Source organism: Acomys minous, assembly GCF_964271855.1.
Source record: "Acomys minous genome assembly, chromosome: 4".
NCBI classification, from domain to species: domain Eukaryota; kingdom Metazoa; phylum Chordata; class Mammalia; order Rodentia; family Muridae; genus Acomys; species Acomys minous.
In genome coordinates, this window is record NC_140486.1 from 116953130 (window position 1) to 116973944 (window position 20815).

A 20815-nucleotide genomic window follows, 5' to 3' on the forward strand; every position below is an offset into this window, starting at 1 on the left:
AAGTGAGTGTACGTAGCCAGGGGCAATGGTGGTGCATGCCTGTAATCCCAGGACTCAGGGAGGCAGAGGCAGGCAGATCTCTGTGAGTTCCAGGCCAGCCTGATCTACAAAGTGAGTTCAGGACAGACAAGGCTACAGAGAGAAACCCTGTCTTGAAAATCAAAAACAAACAAACAAACAAACAAACAAAAGAAGTGAGTGTATGTCAGTTGTAAGAAAAACCTGTGTCAATTCTGCTCTACGCTAACCCCTGACTCCACCCACACTGAACACACAGATTATAAGTGACTGACCGTATACTCTGGAATACCTAGGCGTGGAGCCATGAGCCAGGCCACAGGGTCACTGGATGACCTTGGGCTCTGGTAGCTCGGGCCATCTTCTATGTGGCTGTCTTCTGGAGTCTGGGGCCACTCGTGTCCCAGATGACACTCCACGCATGTCCCAGATGACGTTCAACAAATTGAATGCTGTGATTCTGTACCCCTGTGGCTCTTTCTCTTTTTTTGGGCCACGGCCCCTCCTGACTAGACAATTTCCTCCCCGCCCACTTCATGCTGGTTTCTTAGTTTGCACCCCTGGTGGGCAAGTCCTCTCAGGCCAAGTGTTCAACTCTTTTGACTCTTTCTATAGCCCAAGGTAGCTGGCAGCAGACACCCACCCTAACTCAGAGGGAGGCCACTGTCAGCCCTGACTGTGGCCCTCTATTTTGTGCCCAGCAAGAGTCTAGACTATACCTTTCACAGCCTTCAGGACACTCAGAGGGGCAGAAGAGCCCACAATCACCACTCCAAAGGCCCAAGCTACTCAGGCCATCCCAGCCAAACCCACAGGGGTATCTCGGTTCCCTTCTGCCCCAGCTCGGCCTTCTCCACCTCCCTTGTCCTGGGCCACCTCCCAGGCCCTCACTTGGGCTACAGAGAGCCTGGCTCTGTTTTGATCCTCTCTGGACAGGAGTCAGGGCCCAAGAGGATCCTGTCACCCATTCTAAGCGGGAGGACCCTGTGCTTAGGCCCCTGCCCTGAGATGACTCCAGATCCTGCCTGGCACTAATCTATGAAAATACTTGTCACTCTTGATGTCCAGGGATCTCAAAGCTAGCCCTGCTCAGTGAGGAAGTGACCAAGTCACAGTATAGCTTTCCATAGCTTTAGTGTCCCAGGGCTATGCGGCATCTCCGGGATGGGGCCTAAAACTGGGCCCCAGTTTTGGAGTGCCTGAGAGGGATCCAACAATATCCTCATCACACTGGGACACACTCAGGCCGGCCAGGCCCAAATGAACTCAGCTAGAGGATAACACAGCAACCAAACCACAGCTCAAAAGTGGAAGCAAGGCCAGTCCTTGCCCTCTGAAGCCTTCTTGGTCTCCACCAACCAGGCTTGAGACCCAATACTCCCACAGCAGCATGATGCAGTCCCACCTGCAGGTTGGTGCACTACCATCTGCATCCAGAGGGTGGCACCACAGGAGACTCCAGAGCGCATCTCTGCCCCCCCCCCCCCACCTCCCCCGAGCATCCAGGCAACCAAGTGTCCTTCGTCGGTGGTAACTAGCTATCACCTGTAGCCCACACAGATCCCATCCTCTATGGCAGTTAGAAGCAAAACGAACTGTCTTTTCTCTCAAAGGGTTAAATAAGACAAAACTTCACTTAAAAAAAAATGTAAAGAAGCCACTTGGCAGAAATCCAAAACTCCTACATGATCAGCAGCACTCTTTTTGGTTTGTTTGTAGTCCTGGCTGTCCTGGACTGGTTGGCCTCAAACTCACAGAGATCCCCCCTGCCGTGCCTCCCGGAGTGCTAGGATTAAAGGCGTGCACCACCACACCTGGTGATCAGCACGTCTTGGAATAAAGAACATACGCTCCAGTGTTATTTCCACCCAGAAACTGTGCAGCTCTGCGTTAGCTGATCACCTAAGAACGCGAGGCAGTGGGCTCTTGACTTGCCGATATGCTTTGGATTGTGTCTTCACTTATTTTTTACACTCCCATCAATTACCAGTGCAATGGTGAGCCCAAATTCCCAGCCCATCGAAAGACCAGGACCTTGTGAGTGAGAGCCTCAAGTCAGTACCTCAGAGCAAGCTCTGAGGCCCTGAGGCCCTGAGGTCCTGAGGCTTCCATACACCCTGTGGGCCAAAGGTTCTGAGGGACCACAACCGAAAAGGCTTCTCAGCGGAGAAGAAGTGAGGAACAGGCTCCTACTGCACAGATACCCGGAATGGAATAGGTTCAGTTAGTACTGAGGGAAGCGAGTGGGCTAGTATCCTCTTGCACCTGTCACCCTCAAAGCTCTCTCACCATCTGCGTCGTGGATCCCCAAGAAGCCACCTCCTCCCTTCCTCACTGCCAGGGAGCCAGTACCACCTGTGGTTGGATAGAGGCACCTGCGAGCATCTTTCAGCTGCAGCCAACAGACAGAGACGTAAGTAAGTGGGAGTGTGTTGCATGAGAGCCACGTTTATTTCTTAATTGGACAGAGCCCTAAGTGCACACAAACAGTACAGGAGCCTACAGCTAACACTCAGGTGTAAACAGCAGGATACTAGTCATTACGTCAGGTGGTTATGACACGGGGGGGGGGCAGGGGGGTGCCCACAGCAATCACATATGTACAAGTTAGGGACTCGGCCTCTGGGTTGCAGGGGCCCGTCAGTATAGACAAACTACAGGAGGGTCCAGGCTCAAGGAGAGACTCGGGTCAGCCATAGCACACGTCCATCCTGGAGGACTGCACGGCTCCAGTCCCAGGGGCTCCAGTCCCAGGGGGGGTAAAGGAATGTGTCTTCTGAGGTGCCCCATGCTGGATGGAGCAGAGGACCAACACCTTAGCCTTGCTCACACCTGTAACATCAGCCGCATTCAACAATCCCAACATTTCAGGGGGTCTGCAGGGACCAGGATAGACGAGGAGGGTCTTTTTAATACAGCTGTCATTTGTTTTGTGTGTGTGTGTGTTGAATAAGATGTTGGCACGATTGTTATCCAGACACAAGCAGAGACCCGTGGGAACCTAACAAGAATTCTCCCAGGATGCAGAAACAGCCCACCCTCCCCAGGAAAGATGACTATCCCAAACTAAATTGAGGCCATAGCCTGGACAGCATCAAGTGTCAAAAGCAAACTTGTGGAGGTGGTCCTCTGGATCCATCTCTCTCTGCATTTAGCAGGACACTGGCCTTAGGTAGGAAGACTTGCTGCGTCTGCCTGAGGACATGAGTCCCCACCTCCCAACCCCAATGGCGTGCCTCCGTGTCACAGCTGCTGAGTGACTGACCTTCAGGCTGACATGATATACATAAAGGTAATTTCGGGCAAGGAGGGAATGAAGAAACCAGGTTTCCTGAGCTGTGGATGGATTTCTTGGTCCGTCAGTTCTGGTTACTAGGTTCTGCCTCAAGACCTCCCACAAAAACCAAGAGCCCTTCTTGGTTCCCAGGCAAAGCCAGGACAGTACCGGGCCAATATGGAATGGCCCCCTGAATGGTGTGTGTGTGTGTGTGTGTGTGTGTGTGTGTGTGTGTGTGTGTGTGTGTATGTGTGTGTGTGGTGTGGGGGAGGGGCGCTAGAACTCCCAACCTTTCTCCAACCCCACCCAGCCACAGGTGCTCTGTAGGTTGGCTGGCCTCAGACACCCACATGCTGGGTGGAGCTGGACTCTCCCAAGGCCTCCGCTTCAGGTTGGCTGACCTGAGCGAGCTTGGCAGGCCTGACCGCCTCTCTACCTGCTGGGGGCTGTGTGGCCCGGTGGCCCTTGGGAACCAAGATATTTAAGCAACTCTTTCCTTCCTTTCTTTGAGTAGGTCATGAGTGCCAAAGTGAGCTTGCTAAAAACATTGTCTCCCCTCCACTCTAGATCTCAGCCTCTTGCCTCTAAGGTCCATCCGGGGCAGCACGGGTCACCTGGTTTCTGGTTAGGGTTTAATCTTGGTCTTGGATGGGCACCTTGATCTGGATTCTTGGAAGTAAATCTTATTCTATGCTTCATAGGTAGGGTTTCCTGAGACCTGATGCCTGGGGAGGAGGGTGGCCAGACATCATGTTGACTACCTATATGACATCTGACCCCAGGGACGGGTGAATTCTCAGATTCAGATGGTCTCACACTGGCTGGCAGGTTCACACCCTACTGCCAGCACGAGCCCTGCCACCACCCTGGATCTTGTTCTCTGGATGAAGGGCAGGGCCCTTGATGACTATGCTAAGGGACCTTGAAGCCAGAACCTTCTCCTATGCCCTTCCCGTCAGTAGAGATGCTGTGAACACTGGCTTCAAGAGTGTCCTTGTCATGTCAGTGTCATGTGAGGACAGCCGGAGATGGTAGCGAGCTCAGATCCAGCAGCTTATCTAGAATGGGGAGGGGCCGGCCAAGATGGGAGGAAAGGCCTCGAATACTTGGATGCTCAGGGTAACTGCCTCTGATGAGCCCTGGGGACAATGAGGCTTGGTTTCTGGTTTTTCCAAATGGACCTGTGGTATGAAAATTCCCTGGTAGCCTAAGAGTCCATCTGCCAAGACCACCACAAGGTCACCCTCATCTGCCTGACACGGACACATATCACTCATTGAGTTCTCTTGCTGAGACTTACAGGAGCATGACCCCCTCGGCAGACTGTAAGGGACTGCTGATCACAGAACCTTCCCAGAGCTACATATTTGCTTCTCTTCTCACTGACACCCAGGGCTACAGTCAGAGACCTCATCCTGAACACCCACAGTCCTGTGTATACCCAGCCAACTACCTCACAGCCTGTATACGGCCCAGCTGGAGCCAGTCTGCACTGCCTAGCAGGGGTGCACCTTCCTCCACACACCTCACCTGATCCTCCTCAAAGCTGCCTGCACCACCCTTGGCACTCCAACTTGGGGACTGTCCCCTCAGAAGTACTGCACAACACTTTCTGAGTTGCCGAAGTCCCAGGACTTGCAGACACTCCTTCACACACATACCCTGCTAAGGTGGATCTCAGATAAAACTGGCCAGGGCGGAGCTATCCTGTGCCAGCTGTGAGGAGCTGTGCCTTGCTCAAACCCCTCCCCCACTCTGCTCCTGGCAGGCTGGAAACATATGTGGAAACCAACAAGGCCAGACTGGGGCCAGGGCAGTGTGTTTGGGGACAGGGAGCTCCACATGAACCTTACAGCCTTATCTGGAGGCAATTAGAAATAAATACTTATAAACAACACAGTCTTATAGTTAATGTCTCAGAGGACTGTTTCAACGCCACTAACTAATGTATATTAATTATAAGTCTGTCTATGCTTAAAAAAATATTAGAACAGCGGCAATACCCTGGGTCTTGTGCCCTCTGACCTTCCTGGCATTCCAAACTTCCCACCAGAGCAATTTTGGAAGAAATAACACACACAACTTCCAGGGGCACAATTTGTCCTGTGGCATAGGCCTCCCGGCCAGAGGTGGGGTTGCTGGCTGGGCCCAGCACAGGTGTCTCCTGGTGGGGGAAGGGTTGAGTGGCAGATGACAGGACAGATGGTAAGGACAGGGGAGTGAGTGGTCTGGGCCACTGGAAGTCTGCCCGGAAGGCTTTCAGCTCAGACCCGCATCTGTGCAGATCTCCTTCGGGAGAGCTTGGACCTGCAAGGGTGCGGGGAGAGATGGGGAGAGAGAAGCTGTAGTCAGAGTCAGGAGGTGACCCCACCCTCAAACCCTCCAGCAGCCAGAGGCAGCTCAGCAGACCTCCGTACCACACCGTACCATGTACCACACCGTACCACATACCACGGGTGGTCTTGATATCTGATACACCAGTGCTTTGGGGAGGCCCCTTGGCCCCCGCCCCCCCCCCCATGGCCCTTCATCAAGTCTGTGACATAGAAGGGGTGGGATCTCGGGTTCATCCTTTAGAGCCTGCATTCAGAAAGCCTTCCAGCTGGCTTATTGCATGCTCAGCAATGACACTGACATGGGTACCAGCATGCTCGAGGATGTCCCAGCCCCAAGACCATGGAGCCTGTGTGCCCCAGCCCTCCCTCTGAAGGGTTGGCCATCCACTAGGTCTCCATGTAGTGTTTCCCTATTCTTTTTTTTTTTTTGGTCCATCTCCCTGCCCAGCCCATACCGAATGGTCCCAGCCAGGAGTGGGTTGAAGGCGTACAGCCAGTCATGCATGTCCTTGTCACTGTTGGCCTGTAGCAGGATGCCTCGGTGTGCAGTGCACACAGCGAACGTGTTGGGTGTCTGAAACGGGAAGCCGCTGGTGAGAAGGCTCTGTGTGACGTGGCCATTGCCACTCCCAACAAAGAGCCCTTTAGGAACGCCTTCAGAGTGGGTAGGTGGGTGAGAAGGCCAAACTAACACAGAACAGCACCCTGGGGGTTTGGGGGGGCGGGGTCAAGCTTCTCTGTGAAACCCACAACCTGTCCTGACCACCCTGGGATGTAGCTCCATTCTGGAAGCCTCTGAGGTCAGGAAACTAGCTCCAGGCCTATGTTTATGCTGCTCTATAGCCCTGGGATGTGAGTCTGACCTTCATGGGCTACATCCCTGCCTGGGAACCTGGATGAAGTGCCCCATTCATCTGTGTCCTCTTTACTGGGTGTGCATAGCAACCGGGTTCATATAGCTCGCTCTTACCCAGTGGGCACTGTAGCCTCCTTCCTTATGGCTTGGAGAGCCTTCCCTCCAACCAGCTGCACCCCCACACTTCTAGGGCACTGTTTACTTGTGGGGTGCCATGAGGAGTCAATGCCTTCACCAAGAGAGCTTGGTGGGGCTGTGAGGTGCAGCCCAACTTGCCAGGACCTCCGGGGACCCCAGGACAGGACCTAGCTGTTGGCAACTGCATGGACAAGTGGCAATACTTGTCATCACCAATAGCTGTTACTAGGAGCTTTGCTAAGGCTGAGACAGGGGCAGGTCAGAGGCTATAGCCAAACAGGTGCTGCCTCCCTGGGGGGTGGGGGTGGGGGGTGGGGACTCAGTACATCAGAGTTGGGCCCTGGCCGCACCTTAAGCATGGCCTGCTGGTCCTCGCTGTACTCCACCTGGGCAGTGGAGAGGTTGAGCACAAATCTTTCCACGGTGTCCTTGTCACTGTTGTACATGTAGGCATAGGGACGCCTTACTACCACAAAGCGCTTGGCCCAGCCAGCTGTGTGTGGCTCCAGGAAGTGCAAATACCCCTTCTTGGAGACGATTGGGCTGTGAGACAGAGATGCATAGGTTGACTCGGGAACCCTGGGCAGTCAGGTATGGCTGACAGATCTTGCCTTGGGATGTCCAAGAACGGATCTGCCAACTCGTATCTAGTTGATTCCCCGAGAACTTACCCAGTGCCCAGGGTCCACTAGATCCCCGTCTCTGCCCCATTCACCCACCCACTACTCTCCGATTACCATCTCTGTCGACCAGGGTCGTAGGAGTCTGCCTACCTTGTAGATAGCTGAGGGGTCCCTGGCACCAAGCTCTGCCCTGCACATAGGTCAGGGCTGGGTACCTGTTGCAAGAAAAGCTTCTTATTCGGGCAAAGACCTTACGTACCTGACTCGGATCTCTTGGATGTCGGGGACCAGAAGGCGCTGGGGCTCCTTCTCTGCCTCTGTTGCCCGAGCAGGGGAGGGGGTTTTCTTGGAGTCAATTTCTGGCAGGAGCTCAGGCTCTGGGCTGGCAGGCCGCGAGCAGGGCTGGGGAGTCCTAGAAATAGAAGGTGGCATTGCTTCTGAGGAGGTGATCTTCCTCAGAGATCAGGGGGTGTCTGGCTATGTCTGCAGGAGGAGTTTCCAGGTCTCAGAGTCCACCCGGCACCCAGGCTGCTGGGTTGAGTGAGGAGGCTCGTCAGTGGCTCGTAGCCCAGCCAGGGCAGGCTCTGCACTGCTGCACCTCCTCCAGGGTGTTCCCTAGTCTCTGCCCTGTAATAAAAGCCTACACAGCTTTCCTTCCTCTCTAAAATGACTGGTGGTGGCTCACTTAGTATTTTATGAGCCCAGCCCCTGAAAAGGGGGGAAATACTGTTGCTGTATTTCATTCATTAACATACCTTTCATTTAAAAAAAAACAAAACAAACAAACAAACAAACAAAAAACCATACCTTTCATTTGTGCTAGCTGGGAGATAGCAGGCACAGCTAGATGAACATACAGGTTCCAAGAAAGCCAACACGTTCTTCTGCCATGCTGGACCTTTCCAAGTCCCCTGAAGAGCCCACAGCCTGCCTCCCCCCTCCCCGAACCCACTTTCTCCATTCCAGAGTCCCAGAAACTATCACCAATTGGCTTATGGGGCTAGAAACTTCCTTCAGTAGTACAGGACTCTCTCACCTCACATCAGAGGCACCATAGCGTCCTTCGATCAGAGAGGGGCAAGTGGAGGAGGGAGTAAGCGTGGCTGCACCCAGAGGGGACATGGATGGGTCCCGCATCAGGGTGACAGACATCTCAGAGAGCTGCAGGAGACAGAAAGTCTTTCTCAGATGGGTGTTGGGGGCCTCGAGGAGGGTGGGGCCGGCCTGCATTTCACTTTTTGTTATTGCATCCTCGCTTCCATTTATTTTCCCAGCATTTGTACCCCTGGCTGCCTCCTAACTCCTAACCAACCCTGACTTATTTCTCATAGGGCATCAGACTGCCCTGACACAGGTGGATTCTCCCTTCATAGGCTATAGGGGGTGGGGCGTGAGCTTCTGGAGTGAGTAGCAGTCTGCAGGATGATGGTCCCAGGAAAAAAAAAAAGATAACGTCAAGTGATGGGAAGAGAGCAGGAGACAGTTAGAGCCTGGGTAGGCACTACGAGGTCTGGACTAGGCTGGGACCGGCCCTCCCTCACACCCCAAGCCTTCTCAGATCCCCAGGCCCAGGGAAACCAGCTGTTTAGCTGGTGAGGTATCTCCCCAGGCCACAAGACTCGAGATCCTAAAGGAAACCCTCCTTGCGTCTGCCTGACAAGACCAGGACTGACCCTGACTGTGGTCATCCAGGGTCTCGCTCACCTTGCTCTCACTGGCGCTGATACAGACATGGCTGTGGGTGTACTCTCTGTTGAAAGTGTGCATGAGGAGTCGTAAGCACTGTAGACAGAGAACACCATACCAGTCAGGCCTGAGCTGACCGCAGCCCGGGGCTGCCCATCCACCCTGCCCCAGACACTGTCAGACGGAAGTTGCTGAAGAACAGCAGGTTGGGGGGGAGGGGAGAACCTACACCCAACTTTGGGATGGGACAGACTAGGGAACTCCTACCCAGTGCTCCCAGGAAGGCATGAGGCCTCCATAGTGGCCTGGATAGTAACAACAAGGGTTTGCTCTGAATGGAGGCAGTGAGCTAACTCTCCAGCAGTTCAGGGGTTCAAGAGATGGCAAGTCACTGCTGGGGAGGAGCCTATAAAAGGCCTCAAGCTAAGGCTTCTGAAGGAGAATAAAGTGGGGTGAGGTAGGAGGCAAGAGACTCCCTGGCCCTTACTTCTTCCCCCTTCAGCTTTTGGCAGTTCTGCTTGGAGCTGTCCATAGCCCAGGCTAGACCACTGGGCCACCCTGGAATGACCGGGGCAAAGACAAAGCCATGGCCACAACACCCACCAGCCCAACCTACCTTGACTGCCAGCTCCCTCTGCCTCTCGTTGGGAGCCTCCAGAGGTGACTGCTGACCCTCAGCTGACAATGGGGAAGATGCACCTGAGGAGCTTCGAGACTCCGAGTCCTCACTGGAGGCTGGGGACAGTGCCTCAGGGCCAGGCCGTTGGGTGGTCTCCAGCTTCTCCCGTAGGAGCAGATAGTGCCGCGTCTTTTCCACCTGCCAAGGAGGCCGGGGGCGGGGCGTGGGGGGGGGGACACACAACCAAGGTGAGTGATGGCATCAGTCAGGCCAGGTAGCCAGCTACACTGCACAGCAGCAAGGTCCTTTGGTAAAGTATGGGAACATCTGCCCTGCCTCAGTTATGGCTGGTGATCTGAGGGCTGGTGACACCCTGCTGTCAGAACTTAAGCCGTGAGGTATCTCCAGGAGACTCCTGGGCCCTGTAGTGAGCAGTGGGGTACCATGCCTCTGCACCCTGCTTCCCATGTACTCCCCGTTGGCTAGACCAGCAGTGTCAGCTCCAGTGGGTGCTACATCTACTTGGGCTTTGTTCTGAGTCTCAGCTGGCTAGCTGTTCTTACTCAGCCCTGCTGTCCTGTGTCTTTTGGTCCCCAGTGGCTCCTACACTCACCTCCTGTAGGAGGCTCAGTTTCTCCAGTTCCCACTGGTGGTCCAGGATCAGGCTGTCACTCCGGGGCCTCCAGCCAGCTAGGTTCTCCTCACCCCGGACGTAGGCGACTGATGTGTCCAACACCCGCCTGCGCCGGCGTTGCATCCCTGCATGGGGACCGGCGCTCTAGCATTCTGACAGGCAACACAGCTGCCAAAGTTCTCTCCTTTCTGGGTTCAAGACTGGCTCTCCTGGGCCTTGGTCCAGCTGGAGGCTACAGGGCCTCGTGGACCTTACCCACAAAAAGCTGCCTAACAGTCCCTCTTCCGTGGGACTACGACATGGGTGGCCACAGCAGGCAGCAAACCTGATTCTTCCTCTCTAACCTCCTACCTGAGGATGCTCTGGAGGCTGAGGGGAAAGTACTTGCGGTACTTGCGCTTTGCAGGTAAGACTCCCAACTTAGCAGAGGTCAAGCCAAGGGAGGCTAAGCAAGCTGGGCATCCCAGGGCCCTGACTCTTGCCCCAGCAGAGAGTAATCAGGGCAGGCTCCTACCTGGGCTGCCTGCATCGGCCACGTGGCAAAGGCTGAGCTCATACACGCCAGTCACACGGTTGCTGGGGGAGCAGTGGGAGAGGACACATCAGTACTAGGCACAGCTATGAGGACGGGCAGACAGACAAGGGGACAGTTCACCACCACTGACACATTCCTGGGCACAGATCTCATCACAGGCCCGAGGCAGGTAGCCCGTTTCACGGTATGGCAGGTCACACCCTGAACTGCAGTTCCCATGCAGGCTCTCAGGGCCCACTTGGAGGCTGGAGCTCCTTGGGGGAGTTGGGACACACAGAGGCAGGAGGAGCACGTTTGTCCCCAAGTCCTCCGCTCCAGGCATCATGACTCCCCTGTGGTCCTCACATTCCACCAAGAAGTCCTCCTGTTCCTACGACACCAATTCCACCAAGGTCGCAGCACAGCCCTCTAATGGAGATGGGCCTCACTGGTCACTGGGTCCTGATCTCCAAGGGCCTTCCCAGCGTGCCCAGCGTGGCCCAGACACTGCCTCCATGTAGTAGATTAGTGGCCTCACTGAGCTGCAGAGGGCCTCACTGCCCCCCTGGCTCTAGCCCAGTCCCTGCCACCGAAGCTACAAGAAGTAGTGAGAATAGAGAGGAGGAGGAAGAGGAGGAGGAGGAGGAGTCCAGTGTCTGAGGCCCGACTTCCTTGGGCTTCCCCGTGTCCTGCAAAGTCGCTTAGCTCTGTCCTGAGTCCTCCACTACCATTCCTCCCCCACCACACTCATCCTGCTTCTCCGGGCAGCTGCAAGCAGTTCTAAGGGCAGAGATGCCTGGTGTGGGGATACAGCACGCCCATGGGGAGGCAGGTGTCCATAGGCCTTTCTACTTCCCATGGAGAATAGAGACCTCCCCCATGCCTGCATTATATGATGAATGTCACCTACGTGTGCTTCCACTGACCAGCAAGGGTAACGGGAGGCAGGGAGCTGGAGGGTAAGAAGTTGAGTCTTCACCCCATCCGCCTGTACTACGGAGGCCAGGGGCTTCTTGACACCGGAGTGTCAGTCTGTTGTGGAGGGGGAACTCAAGACTGTTCTTGAGTCCACCTAGCTCTTGCTATGCCCAGGGAGGGAAGAGGCAGCCCTCTCCCACCCGCTTAGTGAGCTCCCCTCTTTGAAGCACAGGCTCCCGCCTATGGCCACCCCAGTGAGCTCACCCTTCCGTGGCCCGCAGGCTCCCACTGCCAAACAGGTTGCGGATGGAGCGTGAGGCGGGTAGCTTGGCGTCACGAGAGTAGAAAACCATGCAGAAGTCCTTGGTGATGACAGCTGGCTGGGTGCAGTTCTCCATCTGTGACATATGACAGAGGTCATGGGCAAAGAGATGGTCCAGTGTGCCCCGGCCCCAGCTCAGCCAGACTCACTCACTGCGCATCCCTCCATCCCAACCCTTCTTTTCTGATACAGGAGCTACTCACTGAAGGCTGCTAATAATGCCTGTTCCCGACCCTGGGAAGACTCCTAGAGGAGAGTGCCAGGGGCTCAGCCTGAAATCTTCCTGTAGATCTGACACTCACTCCACTCTAAAAGGCCACAGCAAATTGCTTCCTGCTGATGCTTTCCAGGTCCAGCTGTGCACCGTAGAAAGGTCACAGCAGATGTGCCCTGAATATAAGGTCAGAGCCCTGCCAGCATTTCTCAGGCTGTGTCACTACGCCTGAGGCAGCCCACACTGGATGTCTAGGGCAATACGGCTCTGTGGAGAAGTGGTGCCCTTTATGTTGCCTGGCTCCTACCACCACGGGAATCCTCCCTTGCTAATGTACCTAGAGAGAAGCACATTCCAGTCTCTCCCTGTGCCTCAGAGAAGGGCCACAGCCCACATCTGGCCATTGCCTGGTGCCTGCAGGCCTGAGGGTAGGAGTGGCAGTGAAGGGCTTCTATTCCTGTACTTTCTGGGATAGTGATGTAATGTCTGGTGCTGATGCAGCCATCTTATAGTCTCAGAGCTGAAGTCCAACACACTAAAGATACAGGCGTATAATCATTTTGAGCACTGCCATTAAAAAGCCTATGGGTTTATTCAAGGATTTGTGGGCATCCTCCGAGAAGAAAGTGGGGTCCCTGGACCTCAATGCCACTCTGCAAGACCCTCAAGTAACACGGGCACTGTGAGTGCGGATGCCTTGCCTCAATGTAGGCAGAGAGGGTCATGTAGATTTTCTCCCGGTAAGGGGTGACACGATTCAGCAGGAGGGAGTTATGCATGGAGCTATCCCAGGCTGCTTCAAACTGGTAGAAGGTCCTAGAAGAAAACAGATGAGGTAAAAGGTAACGTGTGGGGTTGCTCTCGGTCGGAATGGGAGCATGCAGACAGACACAGATAGAGGAGAACCGCGGGGAGATCACTGGAGTCACGGGTTTGGGAAGCCTGGCTGGCGCCAAGAAGGGCAGACCCCCTCCTCACTCAGACCAGGGACCGCGCAGGGGCCCGCATGGGGACCTCTGCCTGTCACCCCCAGCTTCTTCAGCTCCAGTGCAGTCTGGGAGGAAGTCAGAGGAGCTGCCCCAGTCTTCTTGGTCTGAGCGAGGAGGCAGCACTAGGGATCTCCCCGAGTTAGCCACGCCCTCCTCAGCCCGCCCCTTCCATTAGGACTCCCGCTGCCAGGGAAAGGCCCTGGAGGAGGATGCTTGGAGTGGAAACAGCAGCCTGTGAGCAGCATCTCATGGGCTCCTGAGAGCAGTTCCATAGGAATAGCAGCCTCAGGGTGGCTAGCAGGAGCCCAGGACTTTGCATCTACCATAGGGAGCCCTGCACCACAATCCCCATAGGCCCCTACTCTAGAAGATGGCTGCTGTGTGACAGTATCTGTTCCATTCACCCTAAATTTCCAGGGTTCCCCAGGGGAGAAATTTGCCTCAGTTCACGACGCGGCCACCCACAGCCCACCTCCATCCAAGCATCCTCAGTAAGAAAAACAGTTCACAGGCCAGGGGGGCAGCACACTCTCGCACCACCTCATGGCCAGGCCTTTCAAGGGCACCAGCAGGCTCCCCGAGGTGCCTGGCCATGTGAGAGATTAGCTAGTGCTGCCTTTCTTCCTGTATGACACTGTCCAGGGGATAGGGTATGGGGGTCAATGGGTCAGGGACATGGTACAAAGCAGGCTGGACAGGACCACTGTCAGAACACATATCACTAAGGAGAGGTCTAAGGCAAGTGGAGACAGCAGGTGACCAGGACAGGACAAAGAGCAGGCAGCATTGGAGGAGACGGGGAAGGGACAGAGTAGAGGGGACGGAGCAAGCGAGGGAAAGGGAGAATGGTGCCTGTACCTAGTGTCATTTCCGAAGGAAACGCTAAGGGCGCAGCCAGGACACACGCACACACACAGAAGAGAGCGAGACGTCAGAACAGGCCTTCCATGGCCAGCACAGCTGCTGAGGGGCCCCCTGGAGCCCCAGCCCGGTCCCACACATGCCCCACTTCCTCATGAAGCTGCTTCCACCTCAGACCCCCAGGGTCGGCTATGTCTCTGCACTGTCTCCTTTTGGTACACAGAGCAGTACCTATCCCTATTCCATCAAGATGCCCTTCAGAACCAAGGGCTACCACGTGACTGAGGAGAGCATAGGGGTTGGCATGGGGCACCTTAGAGCCAGTGTCATCATTACCAATGATGCCAGGGTGGGACCAGCTCTGTCACATCTTGCTTGGACCTTGCACCTGTATCTACCATCCTTTGTCTTCAAAGTCTCTGAAGTGGCCTGACGTTCCTGAGTGGTGCTTGTGTGCATGCTTGTACAGACCGGGTTTACTTTATGCCCTTGGAAAGACTAGTCTTCCAAGCCTGGGATCCCCCTCAGGAACTGAGCCCCAGACCTGTCCTTGCTTCTCTGCCCTGAGTGGAACACCCAGAGGATTGAGTGTGGTCAGACCAGTGTGGGATGTTCTTGGAAATAAGAGTGGGTTCTGCCAGCTGGGCTTAAAGTGACCTTAGCCCAGGCCCAGGTGAGGGGAAACAAAACTGTGGCCCCTGAGTTCTCAGAGGACTCTTCAAATCCCAGCAAGCTGAAATATCTCTGAAGGCTGGAGCGAAGGGTGCCTATTTGAGGTCGGTGTGACTCCATTTGTACCATTTTCTGTAGCAGGTCTGGGCCTTTTCAAACATTGCCCCATCTTCCAGGGGCCACGACCAGACAGGCTCCAACATCAACACAGCCATGAAGCTCCTTGCAAGTCACTTCCAAATGATGGTCAGTCCCTGGCCCCGGAGGTCATCTGCTGTCCTAAGGGGGCTGTACATATGGGCCTTGTGGCCAGCCTTACCCTCCACCAGCCATGACTTATATGGTCATAGACACAGGCTGTGGTTCCCCAGTGATTGGAGCTTTTTTGTGTCCCTTAACCCCCTGCTGAGGGAAGTCACCCTGCCCAAGAGTGGGCAAGCTGGGGGAAGCAGAGGGACCGCCATTTCTGTAGGACCCACCAAACATGCAGGTCATTATGTGGGACCCATGATTTATCACCATCAGTTATAAGGCAGAAAAGCAGAGGTGGCCTACATGGGAAAGCCCAGGACAAGGACAATGGGGTAGTCACTGGGGGCCAGAGTAGAACCTCACTTTCATATGGAGCACGAAATCCACTTAGGATCACTGAGCATCAGGTACCCCCAGGGGAAGTCTACACCTCCTCCACACAGCCTCCCACTCCTTCCAGGCTGACGTTTAGCCAACAGCTTGGAGATGGGTACCCCAGCATCCCTTGGTCAATTTTTCGTTGTTGTTTTTCAAAGACAGGGTCTCTCTGTGTAGCCTTGGTTGTCCTAGACTCACTTTGTAGACCAGGCTGGCCTCAAACTCACAGCTATCCTCCTGCCTCTGCCTCCCGAGTGCTGGGATTAAAGGCATGTGCCACCATGCCCGGCTCCCTTGGGTCAAATTTTAAGCCCTATTGTGAGGCATCCACAAGGTGGTACGGAGTAAACAGGGAGGAGGCCTTCAGGAGCAAGTAAATTAAATATGGTGGCCAGGAGCGCTCCATGACTGAACTTGGATGGCTTCAGAAGAAGAGACAAAGCATACAAAGCACCTCCTGCTTCTTGTCCCATAATGCCTTTGTGCCACTCTAAGTCTGCCTTCTTCAGATGCAAGTCTCCCAACCCTCCCCCAACCCACAGTGGACCAGAACCACCAACTCTCCTGTAAGTCACTTAACCCCAGATGCTTTCCTGGAATGTCAGGAAATGGAGCAGTAACACTCAGATACACCGAGAGGGTAAAGGCCGGATATAAGGCCGTCCCAACAGCCATGACCCTGCACCAGAGGCACCCAGGAACTTAAGATGTGGATTCTTGAGCTTCACCCCCAGACCACCGAGTCAGAAACTCTGGGTGGTGTCTCCCCGTGAGCAGACACCCTCAGGTGGCCCCAAACAGCCTTCGCTATCTGCTCTGCAGCTCATCATCTTGCTGATCCCCCAAATACAGCTGAGGAAATGGACCTAAAGAAAGGAAAGTCTCTCTGGGCACCAACTGCTCTTGCTGCTGTCCCTCTGGTGCCACCCGAGCCCCTGTCTGCTGTGCTGTCCCCGTAGACATGGCATTCCTTGGACTCCATTCTAATGGAAGGGATGGGAAATGGCTAGCCTGCATTGGGCAGAGGATGGGGCAGGTACCAGGGTCCTCTGAAGCAAAGGGTGCACAGCAAGGCTCCTTCTCAAACCAGAGCCCAAGGATGTAGCAGCTTGGCCTTCCAGGCAACATCCTGCCTCCAACTCGCTCACTTGATCTGGAGGGACACCAGGGGACCTACTGGGTGGTTCTCTTCTCTCCCAAGGGGACACAGCTGTCCTTGCAGGCCTACAAACAGGACATCCAAATCCAGACCTTTGATACAGCGAACACAGGACAGCCAGATCCAGACCTGTGATACAGCGAGCACAGTGCTCGGGCAGAGGATGGCTCATGTGGGGAGTACTGCAGACTCACTATACAAGTGTTGCCCACAGAGGGGACAGTGGGACATTCTCAGTCAACTTCTATCATCATCACAGACAGGCTGCAGGGACCTGAGCAAGCGATCTCATGCCACCATATGTCTGTAAATTAGAAACACGTTTTCCAAGTCTGACCAGAAAAGCTGAGTCAGGAATGGATGCCCTGCTCCAGGCTTAGCCTCTGATACCCTTATTCTTGCCTTGAGAAGATCAGGTCATGGGCACATCTAGTTGCACAGAGCACCAGATCCTACTGTCTGTGATGTTATGAAAGGAAAAAGGACACTGTCAGACTGAAATGGATTCCCTTGTGTCACCTATGACAAGGATAAAGCCAGGAGGCCATCGGGCGAGGCTTCTTGCCACAAATGCCTGCAAGTTAACTGTCATGAGACAGACAAAATCATGAGCTTGCTTATCCACTGCTGCAAAGACAGCTTCCCGGCTTGGTGTGGTGGCCCATGCCTTTAATCCCAGGAGGTGGATCGCTGTGAGTTCGAGGCCAGCCTGGTCTACAAAGCGAGTCCAGGACAGCCAAGGCTAACACAGAGAGACCCTGTCTCGAAAAACCAAGATATTCACCTTACTACTGAGGTCTTTTGGTATTGACCACTGTGACGTGGGCTGGGCAGTGGTGGCACACACCTTTAATCCCAGCAGTCGGGAGGCAGAGGCAGGCGGATCTCTGTGAGTTCAAGCCAAGCCTGGTCTACAGAGTGAGTCCAGGACAGCCAAGGCTACACAGAAAAACCCTGTCTCGAAAAATCCAAAACCAAACAAATAAATAAATTAAAATATCTGATGTAATAAAAAAATCTTTAAAAAACTTCCTCTTGCCTCATGCTCTCTGAATACACCCGTGTGTTCCCATGCAGGTTTGTAAATAAATGTTGTATTTGGCGAAGCTCTCTGCCTGCTGCTGAGCGGCCCTGTGCCTCTGACTCTTACATCTTGAAGGTGTTCCAATCACAGAGGGCAAACAAGGTGGGCACCAATGCAAGTGGATTTCCTAAGGATCTAAATATAAAACTCCAGGCCTAAGACTGCAGCCAGAAACCCAGGGTGCCCTCCCTGGGAAGTCTGTTTCTAGAGGGGGGAGGCCCAGGCCCTCCAAGGAAACCATGTCACAGGTTGACTCTCACTAGTCACAGGGCAGTTTACAATAGGGCAGTTTATTCCCCATGGGGCTTGATGGCATGATCAGTGACAAACTGAGAGCAGGGGAAGTGGCCCAATGCTGATGTTGGTCTAGATGTGACAAGACACACTGCCATCAAGCACAAATCCCATCCATAGTTGCAGAACTGGTAGCCCAGGACAGACAGTGGCCACATACATCTGGACCCTGACCCAGGACTGAAATGGCAATAGCACAACCAGGCTGAGTGGCTGCCAACCAGCACAACACCCTGGGGGAGGCTGGACCAGACACTTTAGCTAGCTGCACTCCAAACCCTTCCTGCAGGTTCATGGTGGCTATCTACCTATCTGGGTCCTCATCAGCCTTGCCTGCCCTCTTTACTCTTTGAGGTTACCTGTGGCTCCTTTGAGGGGGTTCTCATCCTTTGGGGGAACCATGACACTAGAGCCTGCAGCCTAACCCGGAGACACGTTCAACAGATCAAGACAGGGAAGGGAAGACCGGAGATAAGCAGGTGAGAAAGGCATCCTAGAGAAAGGCAGCTGAGCACGAAGCCTGCCAAGGATGCAGATGGAGAAGCAGGGATGGCAAGCAGGCCAAAAGGAGGGATGCAGTTGCAGAGAGTTGTATCCTGCTACATAGACCATGGGGACGTACAGGAAAACAGAGTGTGACTCTATCCCAGATCCATCTGGTAGGTGCTGGGGCCATAGCCCAGCACAGGTGGCCAGAGCTGGTAATGGCCTCTGTCCCTGGAAGACAGCCTTTATTTCGTGACTCCCCAGTCCATGTTGCTATCCTTGGAGGAGGACGACTTTGGCCAGATCTACCTTTAGGGAAACTCTGGTCAGTTGCTCAGGCAGCCAGCCTTTTGGCCCTGACTTTCCTCTTTGTATTCACGGGACCCCCTCCTTCTCACAGTCTGGATGAACTCCTCCATCCTGGTGTCATTTCTCCGTTGGGCCCACCCCTCATCTAGGAGGGTCAAGAGCTGGATCCTGACACAAAGCCCTTTGCTACCCCTTGGGCCTCAAGGCAGTCACAGAGCCTGCCCAGTCAGCAACGGCAGTGGGGATGGAGTGAATGACTATCCAATAGGCTTCGGTTCTCTGGACCTCCAATTCCTAACGCCAAGCCAGATGCAGCTCACGGGACTCAGGGATGCCTGGATGAGTGAATGCTATTCAGTTCACGAATGTATCAAGGGAGATAGACAGGGATATCGGTTTCCACGAGACCTTTCCCCCGGCCCTCCCCAGGAAGCTAGAGAGCCCTCAGAATGAGTGCCGAAGCCTGTTAGATGATGAGAGCCAAGATCGAGCTGTTCTCCTACTCCCTGTGGATGCTCCACAAGGACCTGTTGCCCCTTATACCCACCCAGGTGAACCCCATAATTCAGGGCAGGTGGGGTGTGAGGCCATCGGAAGGAGCTCACGACGGGTGGAATGTCAGATCGAATGTCTTCTAAAATGTGGATAAGTCATAAACACGCCATGCTAACATTCCACAACTCTCATGGAGGCTCCGTGTGTGACTCACAGTGTCTTGGTGTGGTTCCTCGATGGTTAGGATAGAAGCCATCCCGAATTTGCATATTTTACACCAAATGCCACTGTCAGTGACAATCACGGGAGGCTCCATGTTAGGTCTGAGCTGAGAGCTTCGCATGAATCAGCTAGTCTCCCCAGCCTGTGGCTACCATCACTTCCCATCCTCAGGGCAGAAGTAAACTCCAGAAGTTTCTAGCACTTGCCCATCTTTACTTAGCAAATGACTCAGTCAGGCTCAGCTCAGCTGTGCGGTCCCAGGATCCCATAAGGTTTCTCCCCTTCAGACCATGATGGTAGTACCGGATACTACAGTGGATCCCTGTCCAGTAGAACTGAATTTGGGAGGAAGTTCACGTTCCAGTCTAAGGGCTTTCCTTCCTTCCTTCCTTCCTTCCTTCCTTCCTTCCTTCCTTCCTTCCTTCCTTCCTTCCTAAGAGGCCCAAATCCAGGCTGGCCACTAACAAATTTGCTTTTAGAATGGGATGGACAATCACAGGACAGTACAACCCAGGTGCATAATAGGCCCTGGTGAGACCCATCGGCTGACGAGGAAGAAGCTCCAAAGAGGAGACCAGCTCCCTCCTTTGTACCCACGCCAGTGTCTCCTTGCTTATTCAGGAGCTTCCTGGAGGCAGCAGATGTTTAAAGCTGGAGCTCTCTGGCCTAGTCAGGAAGACCTCTCAACCACACAGAGGCCACCAGCAGGTGGGCATCTGGTTCTATATTGGTTTGAGCATAGATTACTCACCCACCAAGCTGATCTTGGTAGGGAGAGAGAGTGAGAAGTGCTTGGGTTTGGCAGAGCTACGTTCCCTGCTTGAGTGTGGCCACCACGTTAGTTGCCCTTTGATGAGGTTCTGCCTTATTTAGCCCCAGGTCCCCGGGGAGGGTCCACATGGATCTTGGGTCACAGTAGCAGTCTGTGTCAGTAATTCAGATGTTTCTCACACCCATGGCTCAGGAAATATACTTCAGAGTGCCACAGCTCCATGACCCTGTAGGGTCTCCTTCTGGGGCCCTCACCCCTGGGTATTGAAGCCAGGTAGCAAATGAATGCTGTCTGCATTGACCATTATTACAACCATGACCTGACAAAGACAGCCTGAAGTCTTGGCGGTGCACCCTTCTATCTAGAGCTCCGTCTAGGTGGTGCAGATGAAAGGTTTTAAGCATTCATAACTTTAAGAAAGCTGACCCATGAGACAGATGACCACCATGAAGCTCTGGTCACTATCCTGCAGGTGCCCAGAAGGCGACACTTTGGCTTTCCATTCAGAACAGTGCCAAGTTCTTCCTAGACCCAGGATGGACTTGGGACTTAGAGGCTGTCCTTCCCCAGTGATCACTGGGCCCCGGCACAGGCCCGTGTGTGCAGGGACTTCCTCAAGCCAGGTGAAAGAGAGCAACAGCAATCTCCTCTACCTGGACTCAACACTGAGAGTGAGTCTGAAATGGG

At 54.2% G+C, this 20815-nt stretch overlaps 1 protein-coding gene across 17 annotated transcripts in view; it reads right to left on the bottom strand.

Moving 5' to 3' along the window:
* Nucleotides 1-2436: 2436 nt before the first annotated feature.
* The window catches only part of KIF1A (kinesin family member 1A), an 87896-nt gene continuing 69517 nt past the window's right edge, over nt 2437-20815 (bottom strand). For 14 of the 17 annotated variants that reach the window (XM_084780244.1, XM_084780242.1, XM_084780252.1 and 11 more), the window contains 11 exons: nt 12857-12971; nt 11884-12017; nt 10702-10763; nt 10167-10312; nt 9551-9751; nt 8953-9030; nt 8285-8409; nt 7508-7660; nt 6976-7168; nt 6087-6205; nt 2437-5602 (listed from right to left, as the gene is read on the bottom strand). In XM_084780244.1, the coding sequence (XP_084636370.1) occupies nt 5560-5602; nt 6087-6205; nt 6976-7168; nt 7508-7660; nt 8285-8409; nt 8953-9030; nt 9551-9751; nt 10167-10312; nt 10702-10763; nt 11884-12017; nt 12857-12971 (1369 nt within the window). In that variant the 3' untranslated portion in view covers nt 2437-5559. Of the gene's footprint in view, nt 5603-6086; nt 6206-6975; nt 7169-7507; nt 7661-8284; nt 8410-8952; nt 9031-9550; nt 9752-10166; nt 10313-10701; nt 10764-11883; nt 12018-12856; nt 12972-14002; nt 14027-20815 lie in introns of all 17 variants that reach the window. The other 3 variants (XM_084780243.1, XM_084780240.1, XM_084780245.1) reach the window with 1 other exon arrangement.